General features: G+C 58.2%; 1 protein-coding gene across 2 annotated transcripts in view; it reads right to left on the reverse strand.

Annotated features, from left to right (window-relative positions):
• TBC1D14 (TBC1 domain family member 14) overlaps positions 1-13,367 on the reverse strand; it is a 102,255-nt gene that overhangs the window by 50,684 nt on the left and 38,204 nt on the right. For both annotated transcript variants that reach the window (XM_070069552.1, XM_070069553.1), the window contains exon 3: positions 9,001-9,121. In XM_070069552.1, the coding sequence (XP_069925653.1) occupies positions 9,001-9,121 (121 nt within the window). The remainder of the gene's footprint in view (positions 1-9,000; positions 9,122-13,367) is intronic.

Below are 13,367 nucleotides of genomic sequence, written 5' to 3' on the forward strand. Positions count from 1 at the left end.
GTAACTCTGCCTTTCACATAAATAAATAAATCTCAAAAAAAAAAAAAAAAAACTTCACAGGCATCAAATTGCTCTCCCCCAATAAGTAATACGTTGTTTTCTCTGGCTGCTTGTGAGATTTTTCTTTTGTCTTCAACAACCTGGCTATGGGGTGCCTACATACAGCCCTGTTGGGGTCTACCTGTTGAGGGGTCACTGGGTTTCCCGAGTGTGCAGCTCTGTCTTTTGTCAGAGCGGGCACATCTCCAGCCGTTATCTGTTCCGTTTTTCTGCATCACTTTATTATATTTGAAAGACAGAGCTCCCATCTGCTGCACACGGCCCCGGTGCTGCAATGACCCTGCCCGGGACAGAAGCTGGGGACTGGGGAATCAGCCCCCGGAGCCGCCGCCGCCGCCGCCTGCCGGCACGCTCAGCAGGAAGCAGGAATCTGGAGCGGAGCCTGAACTCGACCCCAGCATTCTGAGCCGGGGTGCAGGCACCCAGCTCGCGTCAACCGCGGTCCGCGGTGCAGACACCAGCCTGGCGTTACACGCAGGCGCTTTCAGTGCCGTCCCACACGGTCCTGAGGCTCTGCTCTCTGGTTCCTGTTTTCCTCTTTCCTAATCTCTGTTGAGGATTTCTACCAATGATTTCCACTGATCTGTCACAGAAGCCCCTTATTATTTCCTCTAGTAGCTTCGTCTTGCTATGGAATCTGTTGTGCTACTTTTTAATCTGTTATTATAGTTTTCAGTTAAAAGATGCCCATGTAGTTTTTCCTGTATTAGCTATTTTTTAAAGTTTTATTTATTTGAAAAGAAGGCTGGCAGAAAGTGGGGGGGAGGGGGGGAGAGGGGAGAGGGCAGAGGGCAGAGGGGAGGGGGAGAGGGGAGAGGGGAGAGGGGAGAGGGGAGAGGGGAGAGGGGAGAGGGGAGAGGGAGAGGGGAGAGGGGAGAGGGGAGAGGGGAGAGGGAGAGGGGAGAGGGGAGAGGGGAGAGGGGAGAGGGGAGACGGGAGAGGGGAGAGGGAGAGGGGAGAGGGGAGACGGGAGAGGGGAGAGGGGAGAGGGGAGAGGGGAGAGGGGAGACGGGAGAGGGGAGAGGGGAGAGGGGAGAGGGGAGAGGGGGAGGGGAGAGGGGAGAGGGGGAGGGGAGAGGGGAGAGGGGGAGGGGAGAGGGGAGAGGGGAGAGGGGAGAGGGGAGAGGGGAGAGGGGAGAGGGAGAGTCTTCCATCCTCTGGTTCCTTCCCCAGGCAGCTACAACGGCCCGGGCTGGGCCAGGAACCTAGAGCTTCGTCACATCTCGCACGCGGGCGCAGGGGCCCAAGCACCTGGGCCATCATCTGCTGCGTTCCCAGGTGCATTAGAGGGGAGCTGGACGGGAAGCGGAGCCCTCCGCTCCGGGACGCCAGCATGTGAGTGGTGCTTAACGCAGCAGGGCACGGCGCCGGCCCCTGCGCTGGCTCTCTCGTTGCTGACACTCCCCGCCTCGCCCCATCGCGAGTGCTCGCCCTTATCTGCCGGAGCATTTTTATGCCAACTGCTCTAAAATCCAGCACCTGCTACCTTGGCTGCGGAGTGGACTGACTGTACAGACAGCTCTCGCCCTTCCCAAGCCAGGCGGGTCTGAGCCGTGCAGACACCTGGAGTACTGTGTCGTGGGTCTCCGGGTCTGAGCGAATCTCTTTGGAGGTTGATTCTGATTTGCTGACATTTCTGATCGTTTGTTTTAAATATTTATTTTGGTTATTTGAAAGGCAAAATGGGAGGAGGACAGAGAGAGAGAGAGGTCTTCCATCTGGTGGTCCACTGCCCAAGTGGTTGCAACCAGCAGGGCTGGGCCAGGCAGAAGCCAGAACCAAGAGCTTCACCCAGGTCTCCTACTTGGATGCAGGGCCCCAAGCACTTGGGCCACCTTCCGCTGCTTTCCCAGGCACATCAGCAGGCAGCGGGACTGGAAGTGGAGCAGCCGGGACTTGAACCGGCAGGATGCCAGCACTGCAGGCAACACCTTAGCCCATTACGCCCCAACACTGGTCCCGCCATTTCTGTTTTACAAAGCAGTTTATCCAGCTGGATGGCAGACACGGCTCCAACCAGCTTCCTGTGAGCTGTGTTCTAAAGCCCTTGTAGCACAGCTTCTGAACCTAGCCCGCAAGTGCACCAGCCAGTGGCCGGTCTGGGATCTTGCGGGTCAGATTCGGGTACCCACAGTGGGTGCACCGCCCAGTGGGAAGCCGGTTCTTAAGAACCTGAAAGGGGGCCGGCGCCGCGGCTCACTAGGCTAATCCTCCGCCTAGCGGCGCCGGCACACCGGGTTCTAGTCCCGGTCGGGGCACCGGATTCTGTCCCGGTTGCCCCTCTTCCAGGCCAGCCCTCTGCTGTGGCCAGGGAGTGCAGTGGAGGATGGCCCAGGTGCTTGGGCCCTGCACCCCATGGGAGACCAGGAAAAGCACCTGGCTCCTGGCTCCTGCCATCGGATCAGCGCGGTGCGCCGGCCGCAGCGCGCCGGCCGCGGCGGCCATTGGAGGGTGAACCAACGGCAAAGGAAGACCTTTCTCTCTGTCTCTCTCTCTCTCACTGTCCACTCTGCCTGTCAAAAAAAAAAAAAAAAAAAAAAAAAAAAGAACCTGAAAGGGTCACTTTCCTGAGCACCCCCTCCCGGCGACGCCCAGCACCTTCCGGTTCCCTGGGTCTCCCTCTTCCTGGCTCTCTAGCTACAGCCCCACAGCTGTGTGTGCCACAGGTGCCTCTCCCTCTCCCTCCGCCACTGTCTCTGCCTTTCACACAAATTGTTACTAATGACATTAAAAAGGCATCAGTTCACCCCGCCTTCCTGGGGACAAAGCTCTGCCACTCGGTTCCGCCTGCTGCGGGTTCCAGGCTCCGGCCACGGCGAGGCTGTGCCGAGGGCTGCAGAACAGGGACACAGACAGGAGGCAGCTGCTGCACTCTGGGTGTCGGAGGCTCGCTCAGAGCATCTCCCGGGGTCCCTGTCCCCGGCGCATCCACTGCCTGAGCTCTGGCTGTAGGCTCGGGGACCCTGAAGTCTCAACTTCCCCTGCAACTTTCCAGAATTTTCACCCAGCGGCTGCCAAGCACTCGGCTCGGGCTGCACAGCTGCACCGGCGGGAGAGGCGCCTGGAGCCCGGGCTGCACAGCTGCACCGGCGGGAGAGGCGCCTGGGACGTGCGCGCTCCATCCCACCTGGCGTGGAACCCACAGGCTCATCGAGACGGCACGGGGGGGGGGGGGGGGGGAGGATGACAGTGGAGGCAGTTTCTCGCTGGTTTTAGGATCCGCCTGTAGGCCCGTCGGGGTGCTCCCAGCTCCGCAGGCGGCGTGCTCACCTGTGGCCGCGGCCTCGTCTTCTCGCAGCCCTGTCCTTCCCTGCAGCCTCCGACGCCACAACCAGCAGCTTCCCTGACGCCGTCGGCTCCTCGGGAACTCGCGCACACGGCGCTCCGCCCAAACGCGGCAGACGACGCTCCAGCCCACCCCAGACAGTGTCAGCCTGAGCTCTGACGCCTGCCTGGCTTACAGAGCTTCACTCTTTCTTCTTCTTTTAAAAAAGATTTATTTTTATTTATTTGAAAGACAGTTACAGAGAGAGGTGGAGACAGAGAGAGAGGTCTTCCATCCGCTGGTTCACTCCCCAGATGGCTGCAACGGCCAGAGCTGCGCTGATCTGAAACCAGGAGCCAGGAGCTTCTTCCAGGTCTCCCACGCAGGTGCAGGGTCCAAGGACTTGGGCCATCTTCCGCTGCTTTCCCAGGCCACAGCAGACAGAGAGCTGGATTGGGAGTGAGGAGCCGGGTCTTGAACTAGGTCTTGACCTGGATGGAGTTCCAGGCTACTAGCTTCAGTCTGGCTCAACTCTAGCCAGTGCAGCCACTTGGGGAGTAAACCAGAGGACAGAAGATCTCTCCCTCCCTCTCTCTGTCTCCCCCTCGCTAACTGCCTTTCAAATAAATAAATAATTCATTCGAAAGGGCAAAATGACGGAGAGGAAGGAGAGAGAGGTCGTCCATTGATTGGTCCACAATCCAAATGCTTACAACAGCCAGGGCTGGGCCAGGCCAGAGCCAGGAGCCTGGAGCTCCACTCGGGCCTCCCACGTGGGTGGCAGGGCCCAAGCACTTGGGCCACCTCTGCTGCCTTCCCAGGCCATCAGCAGGGAGCTAGACTGGAAGTGGAGCAGCTGGGACTCGAACTGGCACGACGTGGGATGGCGTGCCTACCCTCTCTGTTGCTTTTCAAATGGTCTTGAAAGGCTCGCAAGGCAGCTGCCTACCTAGGAAGCATCTGCGGCTGCTGGGCGGGAAGCAAGCACGGGGCTCTGGGTGCAGCCCTGACCGCCAGCGGCTCAAGTCCAGCCGAGGTGTCCGAGACGAGCTGGACACGCAAGTGCCCGGGAGGGACCCTGACGTTCGAGGGTTGGGAAGACAAGGGACCCAGCAAAGGAAACCAAAGAAGCGCAGCAGCGGGTGACCCGGAAGTGGGGGAGGAAGCCCGCAGGGGTCAGCGGTGGCGATGCTGCCGACAGGGCAGGAAGACATGGTGGACAGCTGCCAGGGTCACCCGGCAAAGAAACCTTACTTTCAGAGGAATGTGCCGGGTGGTCTAGAAACTTCTGTGGGCCCTGCACTGCAGGCTCCTCCCCCACACCATTTATCCCAAGGGCAATTAACCATTTGCAGACTTGTCTGAATGTTTTGCTCTGAGCCGGGACGAAGGCATCAGCAGGATCTCCCTTCACTGCAGCCCAGGAGGGACTATGCAGCGGTTCCGCACCTGCGCGACAGACGAAAGGACCACGGACTCCGAGCAGGGTCCCCTGGTTCACAGCAGGGACAGCACCTGTGACACGGCATCACCGCCGCGCCAGCGCGGCCAGGCCCCTGCTCCCTGCACATGCGGCCTCCCCGCCTCTCATCTTCTCCAGCCCAGGGGCAGCCACAGAACTTCGCAGAGTGGGGAGCTCGGGGCCCCTCACCGCTGGGGTGCCCACGACTGCGTCCATCCCGGGGTCTGAAACGCCCCCCTGCCCAGAACGACCTGCAGCGTTTGTTACCACACAGCGTTGGGCTCCAGACCCAGGGTGCGTCTCTATCTGGGGTGAGGCCAGGGTCTCTCACACACTGCACCCAATGACCAGGTGCGTGGTGTGGGGCCGCACGTTGAGCCACAGCTTTGCGGCAACTCTCCTATGCCTGGTCATCTTGCTTCCCCTATAAAGAAATTTAATGTAAGCAGAAAGAAAATATGACTTAATTTTCAAAACCGTAACATATGAAAAGGGAACTGAAAGTAACAGGCAGCATTCGGCACAGCAGGTTCAGCCGCCACCTGAGATGCCGGAGCTGGAGGCCCGGCTGCTCCCTGCTGATCTGACCGAGCGCCTGGGGCGCAGCGCAAGATGATCCGAGCATTTGGGCCCCTGCCACCCGTGCGGGAGACCCAGATGGAGTTCCCGGCTCCTGGCTTCGGCGTGGCCCACTTCCAGCCACTGCGACTATTCGAGCAGTGAACCAGCAGAGGGAAGATTGCTGTCTCTCCCTCTCTTTCTCAAACTCTGCCTTTCAAGTAAATAAATAAATCTTCAAATAGAGAAGACCTGGCTTCGGAATTCCATGCTCTGTGTCAGAGTGCCTGGGCTCAAGTCCTGGCTTCCTGCTACTGTGCACCCTGGGAGGCAGCAGGTGATGGCTCAAGTACTTGGGTCCCTGCCACCCACACGGAGACCCAGGATGGGGCTCCCGGCTCCCAGCTCCAGCCTGACCCAGCCCTGGTGTTGCAGTCTTTTGGAGAGTGAACCAGCAGATACGAGATCTTTTAAATCAGCAGATGAGACCTTTGTGTTCGTCTGTCTCTGCCTTTCAAATAAATTAAATAAATAAAAATCTGGAAAAATATTTTCAAGATTTCTCCTGAAATGGAAGTCTACAAAGCCACGCCAAGAAAAGTGACCCAGTTTGGGGCCAGTGCTGTGTGGTAGCGGGTCAAGTCACTGCCTGCAGCACAGGCAGCCCTTACGGGCTCTGGTTCAAGTCCCGGCTGCTCCACTTCCCATCCAGCTCCCTGTGATGGGCCTGGGAAGCAGTGGAAAACAGCCTGAGTCCTTGGCCCCCTGCCAGCCAGGTGAAGGACCCAGACTTGGCTCCTGGCTTTGGTCTGGCCTAGCCCTGGCCGTTGCAGCCATTTGGGAAGTGAATCAGCAGAGGGAAGATGTCTCTGTCTCTCCCTCTCCCTCTGTAACTCTGCCTTTCAGAAGAAATAAAAACAAATCTTTTCAATAAGAAGGAAAGGGAAGGGAGGGGAGGGGAGGGGAGGGGAGGGGAGGGGAGGGGAGGGGAGGGGAGGGGAGGGGAGGGGAGGGGAGGGGAGGGGAGGGGAGGGGAGAGGAGAGGAGAGGAGAGGAGAGGAGAGGAGAGGAGAGGAGAGGAGAGGAGAGGAGAGGAGAGGAGAGGAGAGGAGAGGAGAGGAGGAAAGGAAATGGCCCAGGTAGAACGCAGTCAGGTGCGGCCAGCATGCCCTGGAAAACCCACACGGCACCCATGCCACACAGGCCCCTCATAACGAAGGCTCACTGACCGCTAACTCTGGGCCACGGTACAGCACACACATTCACAGCCACGCGGGGAGCGGGTATCAGAGACGCCCACTTAGCAGAGGAGGAGAGCGAGGCGCCGTCAGAGGCGCGAGATCCTGCACACAAGAGGGGGACAGCTGACAACCAGGTCCAAGCCTGCAGGTGCGGGCTCCAGCGTGGCCCCTGGAGGCAGGGCTGTGCTCCTGGCCCGCTGAACAAGTGACAAGTCCTCCGGGGTCCCCCTTGCTGGTGCTCAAGGCTGCCCCCTGCAGGAAGGCAGCAGCACAACAGCAAACACATTCCCAGCCCTCCTCACCCCCACTGCCCTAACTCAGCCGCACCACACCGGGGCAGAGCAGGGAAGCAATCCCGGGCAGTCTAACTCCCACGTCCGTGTTCTCCGATCACCAAGCGACGCTGCTTCTTCCAAGTAATGATTATATAAAACGATGCAGAGAGCGAGCCCCTAGCCCGGCGGTTCCGACGCCCAAGCCCCACAGCGGAGCGTCCGGGCTTCAGCCCTGGCCGCTGACTCCAGGTTTCCAGCAACACGGACCGGGCAGCGGCAGTGAGGACTCAGGTAACGGGGCTCCTGCCGCCCACGACCCAGGCTGGCCGCTGGGGAGCGAGGCAGAGGGTGGGAGCTCTCGTCTCCACTTGTCCCTGTCCCTCACATCAATGTTAAAAAAAAAAAAAAATTCCCCGAGGAAGGGGAAGGAAAGGGCTCCGAGTTCTGCAGGCTCCATCTGCCCTGAGCTCTGCCGCCACCAGCCCGACCCTCGAGCCGCGCGGGCCCGGGCCAGCCTGCTGCCCAGAGGCTTCCTCCCGGGCTCTGGCAGCCAGGGCGTTGGGGCGGGGGACGAGACCGGCGAGGCCAGAGACAGTGCGCCAGCAACCCGCTCTGGGCAGCACGGTGCGGCTCCTGCCACAGGTACACGTTGATGCCGGAGCCAGGAGCCAGGTTCTTCTTGGAGGTGCCTACCCTGAAGCACGGGCTCTCTGAAACCTTGCCAGCGACGTGGCTGCCCTCCTTCCCGAGCATGGCGGCTGACGCGGCCCCCGTCATCCCTTCGGCACGTGTGCAAGCCCGCACAGCAGGCGGCCCAAGTCCAAGACGTCACCTCTCAAGCACAGGTTCCCACGCTGACTGCGCTCGGTCGCCAAGGTCTGGACGAGGACCCCAGGGAGCGGCAGACAAGATTCCAAACAAATGCGATCCGCGGAGGGTGAAACACACCGCGTGGAAACCCCCCCGCGTCAGGGGCCCCGGCTCCGAGCTCACGTCTTGTCCCCACCCACAGTCAGCGCCGGGGGGGACTGCCCCCGCCACCCCCGCATGCCACACCCCTGGGGCAGACCCCACTTCTCACCTGGACGAGTGCAGGAGCCGGGGTCCCGCAGGTAACCCCTTCTCTCCTGACCTCTGTGACGCCTGCACGGGCCCACAGGGCTCCGGTCTGAGCCGGCTTCAAGGCACCGCCTAGCCCTACCGCCAGGGTCCTCTCACTGCTCTCTGGCCTCCGCCTCAGGTGTCACACACCGTCCTCAGTCTCCTGCCATCCCCACCACCTGCCCAACTGCCTGGGCTGCATTCCAGCTCTGCCCCCACCAGCTGGACGACCCTGCACAGCTCACCCGCCCGTGCCCAGTGGCTCTTGGGTAAACTGAGGAAAGCACGCTAAAGGCCCAGTGCCAGTGCACCTCGCCAAGACGTGCACAGCTCCTGCTCTGGCGTCACCCCTCCTGTGGCCCCAGCAGCAGCCACGAAGCCCGGTGCTCTGGTGCTGGGCAGGCCCTCAGGCGTCTACTGACCAACCGTCCGTGAAGACGAAGCTGAAGGAGAAGGCAGGGCTGCTGTGGGCAATGTGACAGCCCCAGGACGCCAAGTCAGGGGCCACTCGGGTCTCGGGGAGGGCAGGTGCCGAGGGCCGGGGCGGCCTGGCCACGCTGAGCTGTGGCTGAGCACGACCTCCTCCTTGTGAAGAGACGCATTCGCTCCCGCTGCCGTCACTCTGCCAGGGAGGTGACGGTCCCAAGGCCCGGCCTCACCCGGAGCCCCGACCTCCTCAAGACAGGCACTTTGCGAGCGGGCCAGCCCTGCTGTCCCACACCAGCACCGGGTCTGCACGCGAAGAACCCACGGCAGAACGCTTGCATGGCAAACGCAGGGAACACAAGTGTGGGGGCCACACACCTGCAGCCAGCAGTGGAGGGCCGAGGGAGTCACGTCACAAACACCTAGAGCCTAGCGGTGCGCTGCGTGCAGAGGGCTGTGACACGACCACGGCCGCCCTCGCCACGCTCGCGATACAGGCACGCAAGGGACGCGCAGCGCTTCCTATCTCCCAGCTCCGGGAGCGGCCACTCGGCAAAGCCCAGGCACGCGGTGCACACACACGGCACGCTTCCGGTCCCCCGCCGTGGGTACCTTTTGCGTTCTCTTCGAGTCTCTCCGGGCATTCTCTCGCAGTGGCACTTTTCCGAACAACTTCCATCCCGAGTCACTGTGTGTGTCAAGTCTTGAACTGTGTTTTCTAGCAAGCAAATTCCTATAGGAAGAAAATGAGAAGGTTAGGGAATGTCGCTCCACCCGAGCGGACAACGTGCCCAGCCCGCACGGGCTCCGGCCTCGACCTTCACACGGACGCAGGCCCGGGCAGCAGGAGAGGGACTCAGCTTGCAATAAACTTCCTGATATTCAGCCGTCACCACGTACAGATTCCGTAATCTGGAGTAAGGAAATGCGTGAGGTCATAACCAGCGTTTCAGAAAAAGGGAGCTTTCAAGTCAGACTGAGCCGAGCTGGAAGTCCTCACCCATTCACCTGCTGTGCGACCCTGCACCTCTCTACACCCCCATTTCTCAGGCTTAACAAGGGGCGCCACCCCAGGTTCCACAGGTTGTTAAGTTAAAATGATAGTCAGGGTTTACGAACAACCTCCAGCTTGATGTAAATGCCCTACAGGGTCCATCAGCACTACCTACTTATCAACAATCTTCAAATACCATAAAAACAAAGTCACACAGGACCGGGTCACAAGGCCCTCTCTCCAAGGATATGTAAACAAAAGGTGCCCCAAAACATAAACAAACCCCGATGTTGGTACAAAACCACACACTGAATGGCTTCCAGAGGCCCCTAGCAGGTGCAAGGTGGGCCTGCAGCTCAGAAAGGCTGGCAGCCAGTCTGGAAGGGTCCCCGCTGTGAACCTGTTAACATCTACTCAACATAAACGAGGAGAAGGGATTCAACCCCGCTGAATGAAGCAGAAGCCCATGAGCCCAGGTAGATAGGAGGAGCAGGAGAGCAGGAGAGCTCACAGGGCCTCCCAGGAGACCAGAGGCCAGGGGGACGGGGCACAGGAAGGCCCGGCTGGAAAGCGCTCCCCACCAGTCACGTGCTGACCACCAAGGCAGCACAGCGGGCACACTTTACACACTGGAGAAACCAGGGACACCACGGTCAAGACAAAGCACCGAGACTTGACAGCACCTGTCCACGGCACAAGAATAAACCACGAGGAAGCCCAGACACAGCCACGCCCTGAGATGTCAACGTGGCCAGAGAGGCCGCGGAAGTGTTTCCGGTTGGATGAGACTGAGGAGAGCTGAGGAGTAGAGCGTAAGACGCTGAACTCTACCTGGACCAGGACCCAAACTGGGCTGGGACGGTTCTGGGTCACTGATGAATTCTGAGTCAGACTACGGAATATTCCAGCACAGCACCGGAACAACATGAAATCTCCTGATTTGTAGAAATTTATTTGAAAGGCAGGGAGACAGAGAGAGAAACAAAGATTACTCATTTAGTCCACCACCCAACATTCCTGACAGACAGGGCCAGACAGAGGCCAGGAGGCAGGAACTCAATCCAGGTCCCCCACACTACGGAGCCGTGGCCTGCTGCTTCCCAGGGTGTCCTCCAACATGGACACAGCTGTCCCGGGCTCCAACATGGACGCAGCTGTCCCGGGCTCCAACATGGACGCAGCTGTCCCGGGCTCCAACATGGACTCAGCTGTCCCGGGCTCCAACATGGACGCAGCTGTCCCGGGCTCCAACATGGACGCAGCTGTCCCGGGCTCCAACATGGACTCAGCTGTCCCAGGCTCCAACATGGACACAGCTGTCCCGGGCTCCAACATGGACACAGCTGTCCCGGGCTACAACATGGACACAGCTGTCCAGAGCTCCAACATGGACACAGCTGTCCCGGGCTCCAACATGGACACAGCTGTCCCGAGAAGCAGCTCCATGGCTGGGCCAAACTCCAACCCCAAATGTCCTGATAACTACGCTGTGGTTATTTCAGACAACGCCCTTGTTCTTAAGAGATCTGCTGACATAACCAAGGGTGGCTGGGTATGGTGTCTCCAACTACTCTTCTAATGGCTCAGAAAAACACACACATACTGTATGCGTGTACGTAACACAGAGAGCAGGGAAAAATAGGGCAAAATACGGTGAGGATTGGAGAAAGGGGAACGCTCGCACGCTGTTGGGGGGAGTACTAATTAGTGCAGCCACTGTGGAAAACAGTATGGAGAGTTCTTTAGAAACTAGAAAGATGCCTTTCGGTCCCGCAGCGCCACTCGGGGTACACACACAGACATGAGCTCGCTGCATCACAGACACCTGCACCACCGTGTTCACAGCGGCACTGTCCACCGCAGCCACAACGTGAGCCAACCTCGGTGTCCACCATCGGAAGAATGGACAAGGAAAACGTGGTCCTGGGGCTGGCGCTGCGGCGTAGTGAGCTAAGCCTCTGCCTGCAGTGCCGGCCCCCCAGGTGGGCTTCGGTTCATGTCCCGGCTGCTCCTCTCCCCATCCAGCTCCCTGCTGCAGTGTGGGAAAGCAGTGGAGGACGGCACAGGTACCTGGGCCCCGGCACCCACGTGGGAGACCCGGAAAAAACTCCTGGCTTCGGATCAGCTCAGCTCTGGCCACCGTGGCCACCTGGGGAGTGAACCGGAGGACTAAGACTTTCTCTCTTTCTCCCTCTAAGTACCTCTCAAATAAATAAATAAAATTTAAAAAAAGAACGAACACGTGGTATATACACACAACGGAACATTATTCAGCTATAAAAAGGAATAAATTCTACGACTGCAGCACAGTGGACGTGACCAGAGGACGTCACGCTGATGATCTCTGAGCCAGAAACCGAGAGACAGATACTACGTGTCTCCCCCATAAATCAGGAACAAGGACACGCTGTGAGGTCAGTATTATCCCAGAGTTTTCTAACGGTATTCTAGACCTCTGTCAAGCCAATGGTTAAGAAGGTTATGCTAGGGGCGCTGTGGTCAGAGCTGGGCCCCCTCCGGCAGGGCCCGCTTCCCACAGGGCGCCAGCCTGAGCCCTGGCTGCTCCATTGCAATCCAGCGGAGGAGGCCCGGGGGCCCCCGCACCCACACTCCAGCTCCTGGCTTCAGCCTGGCCTGGTCCTGCCTACTGTGGCCATTTGAGGAGTGGGCCAGTGGATGGAAGAACTCTCTCTCTCTCTCTCTCTCTTCCTCTTTCTCACTCTGTAAATCTGCCTTTCAAAATAAATCTTTAAAAAAAATGCTTTACAGCTGTAAATATTTATGGTTATTTTTAAAAAGTATTTATTTTACTATATAGGGTGAAATGGCCATTTTTCCATTCAATTACTGTTCATAGCCATTGTGTGTACCCACTGGACTAGGGACCTTTGGCTCTTGTTAAACCTCTTATCTGGTGAAGCACTAAACCTTTTTGAAAGATGCTATCTTTTTATTTATTTATTTATTTATTTTTTATTTTTTTGACAGGCAGAGTGGACAGTGAGAGAGAGAGACAGAGAGAAAGGTCTTCCTTTGCCGTTGGTTCACCCTCCAATGGCCGCCGCGGCCGGCACGCTGCGGCCAGCGCACCGTGCTGATCCGATGGCAGGAGCCAGGTGCTTTTCCTGGTCTCCCATGGGGTGCAGGGCCCAAGCACCTGGGCCATCCTCCACTGCACTCCCTGGCCACAGCAGAGAGCTGGCCTGGAAGAGGGGCAACTGGGACAGAATCCGGCGCCCCAACCGGGACTAGAACCCGGTGTGCCGGCGCCGCTAGGTGGAGGATTAGCCTAGTGAGCCGCGGCGCCGGCCCAAAGATGCTATCTTAAAAACTAAAAAAAAAAGGGGGGGGGAGGGGAGGGAATATCATTATAACAATTATATACAAACTAGGGCCGGCACTGTGGCACAGCGGGTTAAAAGCCCTGGCCTAAAGCCCTGGCATCCCATACGGGTGCCGGTTCTAGGCTCAGCTGCTCCTCTTCTGATCCAGCTCTCTGCTATGGCCTGGGAAAGCAGTGGAAGATGGCCAAGTCCTTGGGCCCCTGCACCTGCGTGGGAGACCCGGAAGAAGCTCCTGGCTCCTGGCTTCGGATCAGTGCAGCTCCGGCCGTTGTGGCCATCTGGGGAATGAACCAGCAGATGGAAGACCTCTCTCTCTCTCTCTCTCTCTCTACCTCTCTCTGTAACTCTTTCAAATAAAATAAATCTTAAAAAAAAAAAGAATTGTATACAAACTATATTGAATTGTTAAAAAACAATAAAAATTAAAACATTTTAAAATAATAAAAAGAAAAACCAGCAAAATGCAAATAGTAAATCTGGATAAAAGATATACGGGAACTCCTAGTTTCGTTTTTGACAACTTTTCATAAGTTTGAAATTACATCAAAACAAAGTCACAAAAACTCTGAGAACAAAGGACAAACGCTGCACTGTCCTCTCCTTGCCTCCTGTCCAGGCTCTAACAGAGTCCATTTCAGAAA

This window comes from Oryctolagus cuniculus, chromosome 2 (genome assembly GCF_964237555.1).
Source record: "Oryctolagus cuniculus chromosome 2, mOryCun1.1, whole genome shotgun sequence".
NCBI lineage: Eukaryota > Metazoa > Chordata > Mammalia > Lagomorpha > Leporidae > Oryctolagus > Oryctolagus cuniculus.